General features: G+C 50.6%; 1 protein-coding gene across 6 annotated transcripts in view; it reads right to left on the bottom strand.

Moving 5' to 3' along the window:
- Positions 1-18,863, bottom strand: part of DNAI2 (dynein axonemal intermediate chain 2) — a 39,082-nt gene that overhangs the window by 13,036 nt on the left and 7,183 nt on the right. For 5 of the 6 annotated variants that reach the window (XR_002798695.3, XM_012529254.4, XM_058284655.2 and 2 more), the window contains exons 2-7: positions 17,943-18,136; positions 16,341-16,502; positions 15,177-15,298; positions 11,608-11,750; positions 10,553-10,666; positions 1,211-1,350 (exon numbers count right to left, since the gene is read on the bottom strand). Coding sequence is in view for 5 of the 6 variants with exons in the window: in XM_012529254.4 (XP_012384708.2) it covers positions 1,211-1,350; positions 10,553-10,666; positions 11,608-11,750; positions 15,177-15,298; positions 16,341-16,502; positions 17,943-18,125 (864 nt within the window). In the remaining variant the exon portion in view is untranslated. The remainder of the gene's footprint in view (positions 1-1,210; positions 1,351-10,552; positions 10,667-11,607; positions 11,751-15,176; positions 15,299-16,340; positions 16,503-17,942; positions 18,137-18,863) is intronic. The other variant, XM_058284654.2, reaches the window with a different exon arrangement.

The raw sequence follows: 18,863 nt of genomic DNA, 5'->3' as shown, positions 1-18,863 counted from the left end.
TGGAAACATGGGGCGGGGGGCTTCTCGGAGGGGGAGGGCCCACAGGGTGGGTGGGACTGGTGAGGGGCAGTGCAGGTTGCAGGGAAGCGAAGTTTCCCCTGGGGCAGCGAGTGGGTGGGTAGGGTCATGGGAGGTGAGGAGGTGGGAAAGGCAGGTGATAACCAGACCAGAGTGGACCTAAAATGCCAGGCCAAGGGACAGCAGACTGGATTGATTCCCAGGGCACTGGGGTGGCATGGGGACTGCAGCTGAGACAAAGGATGGAACGAGCAACAGCCACGGGGAGCCACTTTCTCCGGCTCCATCTGGGGAAACCTTCCAAAGTTCTGCAGGCTGGCTCTGGCCAAAGGAGCTGAGCCGTGCCTCCCTTGGAGCCTCTAAGCCAAGGCTCCCAGGCCTCCTGCAAAGCCTTCCAGAAAGGGTGGCACCCAGGCGTTGATCCCGGACATCAGCAACATCTGGAACCTTATTAGAACTGCAGAACCCCAGACCTTCCAAAGCAGAATCTGCATTTTAACAAGAGCCCCAGAGGATTTGTTCTCTCCCAGTGGCTCTCACACATGAGCTTTCATCGGCATCAGCTGGAGGGCGTCATAAAACCCAGATACCAGACCTACCGAATCCCCTTGCCAAGCGCCGACCCAGAAATCTGCATTTTCAAAGGCTTCCCTCTACATGGGGACCCATAGCAACGTTGGAAGAGCACATATTCTTTGACCCCGAAACCCCACTGCCAGGAATGTACGCTAGGGATCCAACTGGTGGTGTGTGCAGTAATCTGTGTAGAAATACATTCTGTGCTACACTGCAACAGCAAAAGGTTAGATGCCATTGAAATAAATTAGGGCAGGGCAGCGCTTTATGACATATGAAACCGTCGCCAAGGTACGGTGAGTGAACCCCAAGTGCAGAGCTGTGTGTAAGTGTGCAAAACAAGGAGCGAAGGAGACGGGGGTTGGCTTGTCTACACAGAGATTCTCCCTGGAAGCAGAGGTAAGAGGCTGAGGCCAGCGGCCACCTACGCGAAGGCGGCCGGGAATGGTAGACATTTCACCGTCCACTGTGTTGTACCTTTTGGGTTTTGGGTTCCATGGGCATGAATTGTAAAAATGAAATGGAAAAGGAAACGTTCCCCCAAGGGATTCTGATGGGGAACCAGGGAGTGCTGGCCTCTCCTGTCCCCTACCCCCGACACCTGACTGCCTGGTACCTGCCCGTCCGTGGAGGCCGAGAAGCACTCGGTGCCCGTCTTGGACTGCAGCCAGATGGTGCCGTACACGGGGTCTCGGTGGCTGAACTCGATGGTGGACAGCTCCGCCACCAGGCTGCCCTTCCGTGTGTCCCACCAGGCTGGCGGGGAAGGAAGTGAGGGGGGACAGAAGGGGGTCAGGCTGCCTTCTCTGGGATAGACGGGTCTGGAAGGCATGTGGTTTTCCAGGGTCAGAGCTAGTGTCCTCCCAGCGCCGAGGCCCCATGGGATCTCTTTGGAGGGTCTCCCAGAGGCCGAGCTCCACTCGCTCTTCGAGGCCTGTGCTGTACTGAGCACCCCACGAGGCACTAGGGACGGCCTAGCACAGGCAGAGAAGCCTCCCGGGGGCATCGGCGGCGGACAGGGGCCCAAGACGGCCCGGGCGGCCCTCGGGAGGGGCGCTGCGGGGCCTCCCTGCCTCGGCAGCCTCCTGGGGAGAAACGCACGGGGACTGTGGCCTGGGCTCTGACCTGTCCATGGGGCTGCACCGTTTCTGCTGTGCCCAGAGAGAAGGGAAGTGTCTTTTTTGCCCTGGCAGATTTTATTTTCCTTCTCTGTGAGTACACAGTGAGCGCCCGCCCTATTACTCAGAGCTGCTTCTAGGAAAGCAGGTTTTATAAAACAAGAGACATTCAGTCCATCAATTTGTACGTCATATTTCCTCAAGGCCGAGGCACTTGCTGTTGGCCAGCCTGGCCCGGAAATGTGCTTTCTTAGCTAATCTTGCTCTGCTGGGGCAAAGCAGTGCCTGGAGGTGGGTCCCCCTGGGTTCCCTGAAGCTCCTTTCGGGGCCCTTCTTACTGGCAGTGGGAGCCCAGAGCTGGGGCTGGTCCAGCCTGCAAGAAAAGCCGCCAGAAGGCTTGGGAGTGATGAGCAGGGCCGGGCTCCTGAATAAGTCACGGCCAAGTGGCCCCACGGCAGGGCCTTAGAGCCCTGGCACCCAAGTTGCTTGGCGGAGAAGTTTACAGGCACCTCTGGCTCTTCCATCACCCGGCAGCTCCCCCGGGGAGGGAGCGGCAGGTCTGGGGGGGAGAGCAGAGACCTGAGGAGGCCCAGAAGGTCTGCGAGAAGTTTCCTCTCCATTCCTGCTGCGGCTCCCACAAGGAGAGGGAGGGGGAAGAAGTGGGGGGTGTGAAGGAAGGGGGGAAGGGGAGCCCTACTCTGCTCAAGGGAAAGCTGGCCTGCGGTGCGGTCAGGATGGGGCGGGGTCTGCTCCTGCAGGGTGGAGGGCGGGAGGCTTGCCATGGGGTTGGGGTGGTGGTCTTCCAAGCTCACTAAGGTGAGCTCATGCAGGTGTGATGTCGATGCAAATGGCATGGAAGGACCTCTAAAAACTTTCTCTTCCATAAAAACAATGAGAAAACTGGCAAAAAAAAAATGCTGAGAATCGACTTTTTCAGAACTTTGAAATTATTCAAAGGTTCGCAGCAAACCAGATAGCATTTATTCAAGAAAACAAGCTGAATCTCAGTTACGAGTGGCAAGCTTTGTAGCATTTTAACTTGTTAAACCCTACAGTTAACTAGTTTAAAACCCTCACTCTCTTAGTTCCATGGTAGCCCTTAAAAATAGCCCACATTTTCAGTGAAAACCAGTAGCCTGACAGGTTACTGGTTTTCGGAGGGAACAGAATGGGGCAGGAGCGCTTTAAAAGCCACATTCCCAAAGAACAGTCCTTATTCTCCCCATCTGGTGGTTGCCCGGAAGACTTCACCTACATTTGACATCATTCAGAGCTCACCCAGTTCAAAAGCCTTTTTACAAGGGCAACTGATGAAAATCATTATTTGATATTGATTAACTTTGCAGCCACCTTGAGGCTGGGGGTAATAGGTGGAGAAAATAATAGGCTGGCCAAAGAGCTTAAAAGACAAAACTGGAGAACGAGATATCCCTAGGGGTTTTGAAAAGTTCCAATAAATTCTTGAAAATCTAGAAGGACAGGTGCATGTGCGGGGCTGTGTGTGTGCCCAGGCTGCTCAGGAAAGACCTGGGAAGGCACTAAGCAATCACCTTGGCTGACCTTGAAGCACTGGGCAGAGGCTGAGGCAGAGTAGTCCACTGAAGGGATGGCCCTCAGCCAAGACTGGAAGATTTATGTCTCCAGGTGTTTCCGGAAACCTCTGTCCAATCATTAACTGATCAACAGCCAATCACAGACTTCAGTGGCCCCACATGATAAAGAATACAGACTTCACAGAATTAGTTCAGAAAACTCACTAAAGAGCTACTACTAAAATAAACAAAGCAGCAACAGCAAATCCTGGGAAGGGGTAGGAATCGGGTTTCCAGAGTCGCCACTTTATATTATTTGATGTAAATAAACAAGAAAGTATGGTCTGTACAATAAATAGAAACCATCCCCAAGAAAGTCCAGATGTTAGACATACTAGACAGAAACTTTAAATCAGCTACCTCAAACATGTTCTAAGAACTACAAGAAATCATATCTAAAGAACTAAAGTGGGGACGTGGATGTAGCTCAAGTGATAAGACCTCCACCTACCATATGGGAGGACCTGGGTTTGATCCCTGAAGTCTCCTGGAGAAACATAAGAAGAGAAAGTGTGCCTGCGTGGCGAGCCAGTGCCCTCATGGTGAGCCGAGTGCCCGCACAGTGAGCTGAGTGCTCATGTGGTGAGCTGAGTGTCCAGGGGAAGTGCCCACGCAGTGAGCTGAGTGCCCATGTGGGTGCCTGCACAGCAAGCCAAGTGCCCACGCGGTGAGCTGAGTGCCTGCATGACTGCCCGTGTGGTGAGCCAGTGCCCGTGCAGCAGGAAGAGTGCCCGTGCAGTGAGCCAGTGCCGGCACAAGTGAGTCATGCAGCAAGATGATGGCACAACAAAAGAGAGAGGAAGGGGAGAGTCAAGGTGAAGCACAGCAGAGACCAGGAACTGAGGTGGTGCAATTGACAGGGAACCTCTCTCCACATCAGAGGTCTCTAGGATCAAATACCAGTGAATCCTAGAGGAGAAAGATGAGAAGACAAAAAGTGAAATAGATACAGAAGATCACACAGCGAATGGACACAGGCAGCAAGAACAGCAGGGTAGGGAAGGGGAAAAATAAATTTTAAAAAAAGAGGAGGAAGTAGATGTAGCTCAAGCGGTTGAGCACCTGCTTCTTCCCATATACGAGGTCCTGGATTCAATCTCTGGTACCTCCTAAAAAACAAACAAACAAACAAAAAACTAAAGGAAGCATGATGATGATGTCTTACCAAATAGAGAAAATGACTTTTAAACAAAAGAACCAAAAAGAAATTCTGGAGTTGAAGTACAAGAATGAAGTAAATATTCACCAGAGGGGCTAAACTGCAGATTTGAGCAAGCAAAAGAATAGGGAGAGAAGCAGATGTGGCTCAGGTGACTGGGCTCCCACCTACCACACAGGAGGTCACTGGTTTGGATCCCAGTGCCTCCTAAAAGGAGACAGTGAGCTGGCATGATGGGCAGGCGCAGCAAGCTGACACAACAGGATGATGCAACAAGAGACGTGGGGAGGAAAAACAGAATGAGAAACACAACAAAGTAGGGAGCGGAGGTGGCTCAAGCGATTAGGCACCTCCCTCCCACATCAGAGGTCCCGGGTTTGGCTCCCGGTGCCTCGTGAAGAAACAAGGAAGATGAAGAACAGACACAGCAAGTGAAAAACAACAAGGGGGTGAGGAGAAAGAAACGAATAAAATAAATCTTTTCAAAAAAGTCAGGGAACTTGAAGATAGGTTGATTGAGATTATCCAGTTTGAGAAACAAAAATAAAAAAGGACAAGGAGAAAGAACAGCACCTCGGAGACCTGTGGGACATCCCCACATGTGCCACACAATGGAAATCCCCGAAAGAGAGGAGAGAGGAAAGGGGCAGAAAGAATATTTGAAGAAATAGTTGTGGAAGCTTCCCAGATTTAATGCAAAACTTTAGTCTACTCATCCAAGAAGCTTGATGAACTCCTAGCAGGATAAACTAATCAAAGACAAAGAGAGTCTTGAAAGAGAAAAATGACTCAATAAGAAACCATGGAGGCCAGAAGGCAGTGGGATGGCATCTTCAAAGTCATGAAAGAAGAAAACACTGTCAACCAAGACTTCAATATCCAGCAAAACTATCCTTTAAAAATTAAGAAGAAATTAAGACAGAGTGAGGCTCTGTCCCAAGGAAACCTGTCCTACAAGAAAACCTTAAGAGGGTCCTTCTGGACACTAGACAAAATACCAGCAAATTGAATCCTGCAGCATATAAAAAAGATTCTCTACCATAACCAAGTGTGGCATTTTCCCCAGGAATGCAAGGTTGCTTCAACATTTTAAAATCTATCAATGTAATATACCATATTAATAGAATAAAGGACAAAACCCACATGATCATCTCAACAAAGGCAAACCCCAACACCCTTTCATGATAAAAAAATACTCAACAAACTAGGAATAGAAGTGAACTTCCTCAAACTGATAAAGGGCAGCTATGAAAAACACATGGCTCACTGTATACTCACCAGTAATAGACTGAAAGCTTTCCCCTTAAGATCAGAAACAAGTCAGGGATATCTGCTCTCACCACTTCTATTCAACATTGTACTGGAGAGTCTAGCCAGGGCAATTAGGTAAGAAAACTAAATAGAAGGTATCCAGATTAAAAGGAAAAAGTAAAACTATCTCTATTTGTAGATGACATGACCTTACATATAGAAAACCCTATGGTATCTACAAAAAAACTTATTAGAGCTAATAAACAAGTTCAGCAAGGCTCCGAAACAAGATCAACATATAAATATTAGTTGAATCTATAAAGTAGGAATCAACAATCCAAAAACAAAATTAAGGAAACAGTTATGGGAAGCGGCTGTGGCTCAGTCAGTTGGGCTCCCGTCTACCATATAGGAGGTCCTGGGTTAGCGTCCTGGGGCCTCCTTGTGACGGCAAGCTCGCCCTCATGCTGCGAAGAGCAGCTGGCCTGTGGGCGCCCTGGAGTGCCGCCGGCCTGCCAGCGCCACGGAGAGCCGACTCAGCAAGGTGACGCAACAAAAAGGGAGACAAGTGAAAACACAGAAGAGTGCGCAGCGAATGGACACGGAGAGCAAAACAACAAGCAGGCCACTAGAAGGGGGGAAATAAATAAAAAATAAATACAGACACACAGAAGAACGCACAGCAAATGGACACAGGGAGCAGACAGCTAGCAAGCCGCAAGGGGGGCAGGGAATACAAAAACAACAATTACATTTAAAATAGCATTAAAAAAATAAGGGAAATAGATGTAGTTCAAGTGATTGGGCTCCCATCTACCATATGGGAATCCCCGGGTTCAGTTCCCAGGGCCTCCTGGTGAAGGCAAGCTGGCCCACGGGAAGTGCTGGCCCACAGGAAGTGCTGGCCATGCAGGAGTGCTGGCCCACACAGCAAGTTGGCCTGAGTGGGGAACTGGTGCAGCAAGATGACACAACAAAAAAAGACACAGAGGACAGACAATAAGAGACCAGCAGACCAGGGAGCTGAGGTGACACAAGAGCTTGAGCACCTCTCTCCCACTCCAGAAGGTCCCAGGATGGGTCCCCAGTGCTGCCTAAAGAGAAGACAAGCAGACACTGAAGAATGCACAGAGAATGGACACAAAGAGCAGATTGTGTGTGTGTGTGTGTGTGTGTGTGTGTGGTGGGGGGATAAATAAATCTTTTTAAAAAAGAATAAAATACTCAGGAATAAACTTAACAAAATAGTGCAAGACTTGTACATTGAAAACTACAAAAACATCATTTAAAGAAATTAAAGTAGCTCTAAATAAATGGAAAAACATATTGCATTCCTGAATTAGAAGACTTAATATTGTAAAGATGTAACAGTCCCCAACTGATCTACAGATTCAATGCAACCTGTATTAAATTTCCAGCTGCCTTTTATTGTATTTTTTTGCAGAGATTAATGGGTTGATCTTTAAATATATATGGAAATTGAATGGACTCAGAATAGCCTAGGTGACCTTGAAAAAGAAGAACAAGGAGTCTTCACACTTCTTGATTTTCAAACTTGCTGCAGAAGCATAGCAGTCAAGACTATAGACATATAAATCAATGGAATATAATTGAGAGCTCAATAATAAATCCATAATCTTTATTCAGTTGGTTTTCTACAAGAGCAGCAAGACAATATAGGGGGGAAAGAATAGTCTTCAACAAAAGGTGCTGGGATCATTGCAAAAGCGTGAACCCAGATCCTCCCCTCACATAGTAGACAAAAATTAACTCCAAGTGGATCCCATGTAGAAGCCACAACTACAATACTCTTGAAAGAAAACACAGGTGTTAATCTTCACGACTTTGGATCAAGCAATGACTTCTGAGATATGACAACTAACGCACAAACAACAAGAGAAAAAAATTAGTTGGCCTTTACGAAAATTAAAAACTTTTGTGCCGCTTTCAAGGAAGTGAAGACAACCCCCGGAACGGGAGAAAATATTTCCAATCACATGTATCTCCTGAGGGTCTAGGGTCCAGAATATAAACAGATCTCTTAAGACCAAGAGACAGACCGATTTAAAAACGGGCAAAGGACTTGAGTAGCCATCTCTCCACGAGAGATGTACACATGGCTGGTAAGCGCGCCCTCAGGGGCTGGGTGGATGGTGCAGGGAGCACCCAAAGAGGGACTTGGCCCCCGCTCCCTGGCCTCAGGCTCCCTCCCGCTATCTCCCTGGCAGCCCTCTGAGCTTACGCAGAGCTTTAGCTGCTATAAGCTGGAACACTGCCTGCCCTGAGCACATCTTGTTTTGAGAAAAAAAGCACATCCCCAGATGTTTTCCCAAAACTTGCACGCACGCCTCTGGCACTCAGCCACTTCGTCCCAGCCCTACATAAGCTAAAGAACGGCTGCCACAGGTATGGGCATCCCCGTGCCAGCTTCCTGCGCCGCGGTCCCTCCCGAGGTAGCTGTGGCTTCCCGCAGCCAAGTTCCCCTAGTAAACCCTCAGGTTCTGATCACGCGGCCTGCGGGCCTCCTTCTCTGGAATCTCAGTAGGCCCTGGGCTGGGAGGTTTGGGACAGTCCTGGCTGGGTCTCCCCTATTTCTTCCTTCGGGGTGAGCCCTGCTGTTGGTTCAGTGGGCAGCAGTATTAGGCAAATGCAAGTCAAAACCCCAGTGAGAACAAACGAAAAATATTTTTTTAAAACTCAGTGAGGAACATTCACACCTCTAAGATGGTAATCATAAAAAGACAGAAAGAAGTGTTGGTGAGGATGTGGAGAAAGTGGAACCCTCATATATTGCTGGTGTAGCCACTTTGGAAAACAGTTTGGCCTTTCCTCAAAAAGTAAGAGTTACCATGTGATTCAGAATTCCATTTCTAGGAAGAGAATTCCCAAGAGAATTGAAAACACATGCTCATATACAAGCTTGTTCATGTATGTTCACAGCAGCAAAATTCACAACAGCCAAAAAGTGGAAACAATCCAAGTGTCCATCAGCTGAGGAATGGATGAACAAGATGTGATATATTTATGCAAAGGAATATTATTCAGCCCTGAAAAAGGGATGAAGTACTGATACATACTACGTGGATGAACCCTGAAAACATCATGCTGAGTGAAAGAAGCCAGACAGAAAGGCCATGTACTTTATGACTCCATTTACGTGAAATGTCTAGACTAGTAAAGTGCCCCGAACACTCTAACACTAATAGTATATTAGTGGTTGCCTGGGGATGGACAAATACAGGGTTGCCTTTTGGAGTGATGAAAATATTCTGGAATCAGATAGTGGAGATGGTTCACAACCTGGTAATACACTAAAAATCAACAAACTGAATGCTTTAAGGGGTGAATTTATTTTATTTATATTTCCATAAATCTACTTTTTCTAAGTATTCATGTTGAGCTCCACCTCAGACTAAGTGAATCAGAAGCTCTTGGAGTGGAGCAGAGATGGCATTTTTAGAAAATTCCCCAGGTAATTTTAAAGTGACCTGCGGGGTTGAGAAGCCCTGTGCAGCCCTGGTGCACCTGTCCCTACCACTTTTTAGCACCATGGCAACAGAGGATGCTTCTCTATTATGAGAACCACGCCAGGACGGGTGTGATGACCAAGGGCCACCAAGTGGAGGGACCAGAGGCAGACGTCTGGCCACTGACTGCCAGGTGGGCCTGTGGGGTCAGAGTTGCCAGAACCTTGCTTTACCACGAGAAGCTAGAAATGAAGATTTTTATGGGAAACTGTCCCATTACAAAATTGTAAAAAGAAAAAAAAAAGACACGAAGCAGGCCAAATCAAGCAAATGCACAGTTTATATCTAGTAAACTTTCCTATTTAAAGAGGAAGCATGCAAAGTGAAAATTGGCATAGTAAAATTTCCCGGGGAAAGTCTTTAAATTATCCTTAAGATGTTAGGAACTTGGGATCCTGGAAGTGTAAAAAACAGTGGCCTTCCTTTCGTTTCGTGGGGTGGCGGGGAGCCAGGATATAGGGGAAAGCACAACAGAACAGATAACAGCCAGCGTTTTCTCTCCTTTGCCCCCCAAGTCTGGTGTAAGGTGACAGGATGGGAGCCCCTATCTGCCCACAGCCAACACAACAGCCTATCACTCCGGCCGAACCAAAATGGCCTGAGTTTCTTCCTCCGGCACCTGTCGGGGACTGAGACACGCCCTCCACGAAAGGCACACTCAGGCCCCACGCCCGGCCCTGCGGGTGCGGGCCCAACTGGAAACAGGCCCTTTGCAGGCGTTATGAGTTCAGGGGCAGGCTTCAGTCCACCAGGGTTGAAGTCCTTAGATGCCAAGGTAACTGGACACAGAGGAAGGCTCGAGGAGCAGCCAGAAGCCAGCCACCAGCGGAACCCCGGAAGAGAGAGAAGACGCCTCCATGTGCTCTGCCATGTGACATGACAGAAAAGCCGAGAACCCCAAGGATTACTGCCAGCCAGAAGACACGGCTGCAGGGAGGCTGGCCTTCTAGCCTCTGCCATCGTGCACCGGGGAACTCCTGCTCTGAAGCCGCTGGGTTCAGCAGCTGGGAAACCAACACGAAGGGAATGATGAGCGTGGGTTTCTCCTGCTGCCTCCCCGAGAAGGCGCTCGCCCGGGACGCGTGCACGTACATGCGCGTGGACATGGCTTGCGTTGCATTTTTTAAGTTTTATTGTGAACTGATATTTTCAACTTAAATGATTATTATAACTGCAGACATGGCCCAGGTGTCAGTGCAACCTGAGCTCATGCTGGAGGTGACCAGCTGTGGGATGTCCCCGCCACCCCGCTTCTTCCTCGGGCCCAGGCTGCAGACAGGCTGGTTGGGCCTCCAGCCAGCCCCTCCTTACCAATTTGCCCGTTGTAGCATCCTCCCAGGAGGATGTGGGAGTCCTTGGGGTTGTACTCCAGGGTGACGAGAGGAGAAGACGGCTTGAGGGCAATTTCAGGCTTGTTGGGGTTTTCTATAAAGCAGGAAAAAAAAAAAATCCCAACAGGCCTGGAAAGAAGAGGACAGGTCAACCAGTTTACCCCCTCCCACAGGCGGAGTGGTGGCCAGGGGAAGCCTGGAGGGTCCCTCCTCTCCTTCCCGTACACTGGGCCCTGGAGCTCTTCTGATGGTTTTATTTTTGACAGTCAGGTTTGGGGGGGGTTATGCATATGCATGTGTGAATTATATTCCTAGTCCATTTCCCTGGATTGGAGTGAAACAAGGTTCTGACCCTAAAGTTTTTACATAAAGTCAGCTCGGCACTAACTTCTCCACAGAGCCAGTGTCTTCCTCTGTGTCCTGGGGCTAAGGGTGGAGTTCACCCTGGGGGGATGCTCTAAGAACTCCATGGGGGATGTAGCTCAAGTGGTTGAGCACCTGCTTCCCATGTACGAGGCCCCGGGTTTGATCCCCGGTACCTGCTAAAAAACAAAACAAAACTCAATGAACACTCAACGAACTGCTCAAAAGCAGAAAGTGCCCAGCTCCGCCTGGGCACCCACAGCTTCCGATATCCTAACACCTCCTTTAATAATGATGGTGGTGGGGGAGACTGGGGGTGTGATGCGAGCCCCCACCCCCTGGGGCCTGCCTGGCGCTTCCCTTAGCCTGCGGCTTCTGTTAACAGCGGTCTGTGCTCCCAGATGCCCCTCCCCCCCTTCCCTGGGCCCCTTCTCAATCTATGAGGGACTCTTTCTGGCAGGTCCTTCAGGACGGCGGGAGTGTCCGGTCTTTAATGCCCCTCATGAAGGGTGTGGAAAGGACGGGATTTTCCTGCTTCTGACTTTGTCCTGCTGGGTAGCACCCAAGCCCAGACAGGGCCCTGGCCCCTCCCTGCCTTCTACCCCCTGCTTCTACCATCCTCGGCCCTCACCCTCGGCCTTCCCTGACCACCGAGACACCCCTGCTTCTCACCCAGGTCCCAGATGTATGACTCGTAGTTCATGCCCAAAGGTGCCCGTTGAAAGTCCAAGCAAGAATATGCCACGGCCAACTTCCTGTTGTCATCGGGGTGCCAGGAGAGGTGTGTGGCTGCTCTCTTGATTTCCTGGGGATCCCTTTAGGGGAGAGCAAAAGAGGGCAACAGACTGAGGTGCAGGGCTCCCCAAATGCATTCACTTAATTTTTTCATTAAAAAAAATCAAATACATTGATACAATCACATTCATTCAGGGATATGTACTAAATTTTTTTGTGTGTGGGGGAGAAGGGATTTCTTTGTAAAGCAAAGTGTATAAGACTTCTAATAAATGGAAAACCAATCTCACCGCCATCAAAAGAAGGAAACAATAAAACAATGGAAACAATATTTAATTCCAGTCGGATACTTTCACCGGCTGAAAGCTTGGAGCCTGAGGTCTGATCGCTTGTTAATATGTAAAAAGGGGAGGCAGACGGAGCAAGAGTTAGTAAAGTGCTGGAGACCGAATGGCTCAAAGTGAGGCTTTCTCCTTCAAGGAAGGGATGGAAGTAGGAGGCCTTTCTCGCACTTTCTGGCCAGGTGCTTCAACCATCTGTCCCCTCCCTGGGGTTGCTACTGCAGTAGGAAGGGCTTGGGCTGGGGTTCAGGACACCCAGTGCCAGCCTGGGTTTGGCCTCCGCTCCCTGCTGGGAAGAGGAGGGACGGGGCCCCTTCCCCTGCACGGCCCTCACTGGTGCTCCCGGCTCTTTCCCCCTCCACCCTGCTCAGCAGGCCACGCACCACCCTAGACCTGAAGAGGGTCCTGGGCCAAGTCCTCCCCAGGAGCCTCGGCTGATGGTGGGTCCTTGACACAAACTCCCCGGAGCTGGCGTTTGAAGCCAGTCGCTTTCAAAACACCTCTCACCGTGACCCAGCATCGCTGGGACCAAAGCCCCTGCCCCCACCCCACACGCTCCAAATGCTGGGAGACATCGTGCCCTCCCCCGTTCTCGCTCCCTCGGTTTCCCCCAGTCCTCCTTCCCCAACAGGTCGATGTCTAACTCTTCACTCATCTTCTCTCTCCTGGAGCTGCTCCTCCTCCACCATCCCCCCTCCTGGCTGTGAGCCTGGGAGCTGTGCGCCCCGAAAAACAGGTCCTTCAACCAATCCATTGCTGTGGGTGTGAACCCACTGGAAGGAGGACCTGCGACAGGTGACTTGGGCTAAGGTGTGGCCCGGCCCATCAGGACGGGGCTTCAGCCTACCACCGGGATCCTTTCCAAGCAGAATGAAAAGCGTAAGCCAGTAAGTCCCTCTGGTTAAGCCAGCCCATTGTATAGAGTTTGCTTTAGCAGTGAGGAAACCGAAAGTGACAAAGAGGGAGCACGAGAAGCTCCCTCTAGCCCAGGACAAGCCTCGGCATCCAATGGTGGCAAAGACCTTCACGTGGCCCCGGGGAAAGGAGGGTCCAGGAGGGCTAGTGGCCACTCAGCTGCCGCCACCTGAGGCAGGCGGACAGCTCACCTGCCCAGGAAGTCGCCCCATATGTGAGGAACGAATGAATGAGTGAGTGAATAAAATGAAGAAACAAGAGACAAAGGGACCATCTTAGGAAAAAAATAACAAAAATCCTCTCCCTGAAAAGTGACAAAATTGCTGTGTGCTTCTGTCTTCTCTCCCTCCCATGCTCAGTTAATGATTTTCACAGTGTCTTTCACCAGCCCCCCCAGGTCCTCTCTTGGTCTCTTCCTGGTCCACTGGCATCTCCCCCTTCCACTGTGGCCTGCTGGAGGCATTCGGCCTGGAAGGGGCCCGGATGCGGACCTGCGGACCTGTGAACCCTGCTCCTGGACTTCCTCGTGGCGCTGAAGCCCTCAGGGCCTCGGTTTCCTTATCTGGAAAACCAGGGAATAGGAACGTCTGCCCTTCCCAACCAGAGCTTCGTGTGGCCATGAAACAGCATCCTGGTCAGAGGACACAGGGCACTCCCAGGGAGCTGGGAGGTTCCCAAGCCCTGGACTGGGCAGCTCAGGATCCTCGGGCCATCCCCGCCGTGCTCCCCAGGGTGTGGACAGGGGGCCTGGAACAGAGCGGACATCCAACAAGGACTGGACAAAACCGCCTTGCTCTAGAAGTTCTGATCTGATCTAAGCCTGAATTTTAAACATTGAAATATACAATACAAGCCCAGTTACAAAATTCCAAAAGTACAAAAGAGTAAGTTCCCTTCCAACTCTGTCCCCAGCTATATGGTTCTCCTCCCCAGAGGTCACTGGTTCTAGCGTGCGTCTGTTTTCTCGAGAATCCTCAGCACATACAAGTGTATATGCCCCCACATACGTGGACACACAAAGACATGTACATGTAACAGACACGCAGAAGTAGACACATACGCTGTTACGGATCAAACTGTGTCTCCCAAAATGACGCGTTCAAGTGCTAACTCCTGGGCCTGTAAGTGTGAGCTCATTTGCGAAAAGGTCTTTGAAGATGTTGTTTATGGGAAGCAGATGTGGCTCAAGCAGTGCGATGACTGGACCACTTATAAGGAGGGGAAATTTTTATTGGGGCACAGATGACTGATGCAGACACAGAGAACTAGAGCTAGAGCTAGAGAGAGAGAGATAAGAGCTACAGCTACAGCTACAGCTAGAGCTAGAGAGAGATAATAGAGATAAGAGAGAGCTAGAGCTAGAGAGAGATATAGAGCTACAGCTACAGCTACAACTAGAGCTAGAGAGAGATAACAGAGATAGAGAGAGAGCCAGGGCTAGAGCTAGAGCTAGCACGTAGGAACTACATGTGACAGAAGCAGAAATTGAGTTACTGCCAAGCTGCCGAGCCACCCCAGACCCCTACAGACTTCAGAGGAAGCGTGGCTCCTGCTGACACCTTGATTATGGACTAGCCTCCCAAACGGTGAGACAATAAATTTCTAGCTTGTGGTACTTTGTTGTAGCAGCGTTGGCAAACTAAGACACACGTACACATATGCACACATATACGTGTACATACATACATGCATGTTTTAAGCAAAAAGCACACTACACTCGCTGTCTTGCACCTCATTTGTTTTTTGTTTGCATTAGGTTTTCACTTAACAAATCTCAGCACTCATTCCACGTCAGTCCGTAAGGAGTTGCCTCATTCATTTTAACAGCTGCCAGGCATTCCACTGTGGGCGCACCAGGATTTACCCAACCAGACCCCTCTCGATGGAGATAATTTGTTTTTGGTCTTTGGCTGACACACACCACGCTGCGCGAATATCCACGTGTACGGTCATTTCACACACATGAGAACACTTGGGGGAGTTTCCCGTCGTTTGAAGATTACGCTGCCACCACTGATGGGGAACGACAGTCCCACTGCCCGTAGTGCAAATGCACTTAGGCTCTTTTCCCAGAGCCTGTCTCCCCTGTCTCAGCCAGGCCCGCCCCCAGGGTAGGGGCCGCTTCTCCACAGGGTACATCGGGGCTCTGACCCTTGTCACGCTCTGGGCCCAGAGGAGTCACCTCTGGGAGCACCTGCCATCAAGGGTGGGACAGAGGCTGGCCAGAAGCCGGCCTGGCTCTAGAGGTACCTGAAAACATTGATGGTTTTGGCTGAAGGGGCCTCTTCTGTCACCTCCACGGCGTCCTTGTCGTCAAAGTACTCCTGGTAGATGTCAATGGCGTTGTTCTGCTTGATGCAGTGCTCCATGATCTGCGGGGACACGTCAGGATGGGTCACTCCTTCCACATCGGGCGGGCTCCACAGCAGCCAACGCGGGCCTTTTGGACTGAGCGGGGCTGGAACGGAGTCTGGGAGGGGCAGGGACTGTCCGGGGCCTTTTCCCACCCTCCTGGCCTGTGCATTCTCAACGGGACAGCATCACCCTCGAGGGGGTGAAAATTGGCTCTTGGGGGCAAAATAACATTACCCTTTACTTAGAAAGGACAGCTCTACCTACGGCACATAAACAGATATACAATACATCCGTGGTATTAAAATTTCATTCTGGGGATTGGGAGACGATTAGGAAATAAAAATCTAAAAAGATTCACTGGGGGTTAATAATGAAAACCGGCAGAGAAACACCATTCTAGCCAAACAGAATCATTCATCACTCCACGTGCATGGCGCCCGTCTCCGGCTTCCCACCTTTGGAGACCCCTGGGTCCTCCACCCAGACAGCCCTCCCCATTATGTCAAATGTCTAAGAGGGGGAAGCCCAAACTCAACTACCACCCCTTCCAGGAAGCCTTCCCCTATGCCTCCAAAATGAAATACCCTCTCCCTCTTTATGGGGCAAAATGGCGTGCTAGCCCTTCTCTTTCCGCGTTTATTTCTGTCTCCCTTTATAACACGGTGTCTTTGGACTTGCCTTTGTCCTCTGGTAGATTGCAAGCTCTTCGGGGAAGGATGATGTGAGACTCGTTCTTGCATTCGCTACTGTTCTGGCTGAGGCTAGAAGCTCAGCCCGGATTTGTTGAATGAAGGATCCCTATTGTTAGGGAGCTGCCAGGTGGGATTCTTTTGGGGTTTCCTAAAGCCTGCTCAGCACTTGCCTCCCCCCATCTTGGCCCTCTCTCTCTGTTGGGGACCTGTCTGCTCAAAGTCTTAGGGTCGGCAGCCGGCTCTCCTTCCCCCAGTAGCTGCCTGGGCACAGCACGGGGCCAGCCGGGCACGGTGTGGCTTGACACCCCCTTGGGGAGTGCAGAGGCACATGAGGCTCTGCCAGAAGGGGGCCCAGAGGAAGCCTTACCGAGCCAAGCTGCATGATGGCATTGATGTAGTTCTCGTCCTTCTCCACTTTCTTCCGGAAGCGGATGGTCTGCTCCAGCTCCAGGGGGTTCACATCCTTGGGCCAGCCCCCTTCGACATGGTTTACCCCTCGGGTCTCCATCTCAAAGCGTTCCGTGTTGGCCTAAACAGAGAGCCACAGGTGAGGAGGTACGTAAGCATCGGCCACCTCTGGGGGCCAGGATCCTGGGGTTCCCAGGGCCTCTGACCCGGGGGTGGGCCAATGGGACGATCTGATGAGGTGCCCTCAGCCCATGCCATCACATTTTCAGATACCAGCAGGGAACTTCCTGGTTCTCAGGTGGTCACAGGTGGACATGAAAATGCCACTCTGTGGTGCTAGCTGCTTTGCAGCTGATGCTAGCATCCACAGTAAATCCAGCTCTGACCTTATCTGAATCCTAATGGTCCAGAGAAGTGCACCCATCTGTTCTGTGAGATTCCAGGGAAAAATCATTCACCTCCCTACCAGGTACAACACCTCAGAAACTGAAACATGAAGACAATTAAGAGCTTGGGATTGGCTTTGCTCTTCCTTAATAGCAGGGAAGACTGTACATGGGATTTTATCCCTTGAAATTGTCACTTTGCCTCATCCCTTTTTTTTTTTTTTACTGATCCTTTTAACCATTTTGAAATGAACAATTCAGTGGCATTTGTACAGTCATGATGTGCAACCATCACCTCTATCTAGCTTCAGAACTTGCATCACTCCAAGCTAATTCCCTTCGCAACCACTAAGCAATCTCTTCCCATCTCCTTTCCATTTTTAAGTCAACCCTCACAAAATTAAGTCTTGACAGGGCGAAGCTGCTGACGGGAGAATGCTAACATGGTGTGGCTGCGTGGCAGCCATCTTGTTTAGTTGTCTACACCAAGGACAAAGCTGCCCTGGTCCCCTTGGCTCAATGAGCCCTGAGAAAGCAAGAAGCTAAGCTCATTTGAACTGTGAGTCCTCAGAGCAACTGCCCCAACTCAACTGCTGAATATTAGTTTTGGCCAATCCAGCATGATTTTTCACTCAGTCAAATTTGATGTGGTAAATGGCTTAGCTCACTCAACGTAATTTTCTCTTGGCAGTTCCTGACATCACCAGGAGCCGATCTCCTGGTTCAGACAAACTGGGAGGGAGCTAGCTGGACTTCTGGGCAACGTGATCATGGACCTCAGTTCTCACATCGTGGGGGCCCTCAGGCCTGAACTCTCCTCGCCACAAGCTGGGCAGTTGGCAGCTAGACATGAATCCCTGGCCCCTCAGAATCCCTCTGCCTGTTGTAACAAGTGCCTAAAACAGTTCTAGTAAGAGTCTCCGAGATGAGGCAAGGACACCTGGGAGAGAGCATCTTGACTGAAGTTCACCTGGCCCAGGTACTGTCTGAGGCTGGGTCTTCTCCTGAGCCTAAGCTTGGAAGGGGTAGGCCCTGGGTCCTGTGGTGGGTCTTGGGGTGCCTCTGCCCCAGTCCCCTCTTTAACTGGCTTTCAGGGGAACAGGACCAGCCAGCCCCACTCACTGGCCTTGGGTGGCCACCCCACCTGGCCACGCCCCTGCTGGCCAGGCCCCCACCTCGTGCTCCGACATGCTCGTGGAGCACTGGACGCCCGTGTCCACGGGGTTCCTCTCCATGAACTGCTCGGCCAGTTCAGGGTTGGGTGGAATGTCAATGTTCAGCTCAGCCTGGCGGTCCGAGAAGTTGCACTGTTTCCCGAACTCGCTGCGCTTCTTGACGTACACATACACAATCTCCATGGTGCCGGCTGCTGCGGGGGTAGAGCAATGACATGGGGTGAGGGACCCTGCCTGGCCACTTCCCAGCCTTCACGGGTCACACCAGGGGTCTCTGTCTGGTTGGGGGCCAGGGGTTTAAGGGATTTATCAAGAAGCTGATCTGCCTTTTAAAAAACCATTTATCGAGTGCAAACCACATGCGGAGCATTATTTTGACCAATCCTTACAATTGTCCTCTGAGGTTGGCCATAAAGTTTCCATTTGACTTGGGAGGAATTTGGTATTCAGAGAAGGCAAATGGTTGCCCAGGGCCGTAACTAGTAAGTGGAGAGCCAGTCTGTCTGACTCCAAAGCTCTTGCCCACCCAATGGCACCAGTTTTTTACTTAGTTAATATATTTACTGGGAGGCAAGAGGAAATGCTGATTATGAAATGGTGATTATGTTGGACTAAATTCCCTACCATGGCTGGACTTTAATCACTTAGTACACAGATTTAAGAGCCCAGGATCACTCTGGAACCACCCACCACCACCCACCCATCCACTCAATTTTCCAAGCAGAGGCTCACCCAGTCCAGAGATCTAGGGTATCAGAATCCACCCTCCACTTCTTCCTGGGGCCCCCTGGAAATCTCTTTCCTCCAATGGCCCCAAACAGGATAGTGCCAGGAGTCAACCTGAGAAGGGGCCAAAGTAGGACTGCTTCTTTCACAAGCAGAATAGTTGGGCCTTGGGGAAACCCTGGGGTATGTGCTAGT

The sequence above is a fragment of the Dasypus novemcinctus genome, chromosome 21, assembly GCF_030445035.2.
Source record: "Dasypus novemcinctus isolate mDasNov1 chromosome 21, mDasNov1.1.hap2, whole genome shotgun sequence".
Classification (NCBI taxonomy): Eukaryota; Metazoa; Chordata; class Mammalia; order Cingulata; family Dasypodidae; genus Dasypus; species Dasypus novemcinctus.
Note: the sequence above shows the minus strand (reverse complement) of the source record. Positions and strands in the feature narration are given on the sequence as shown.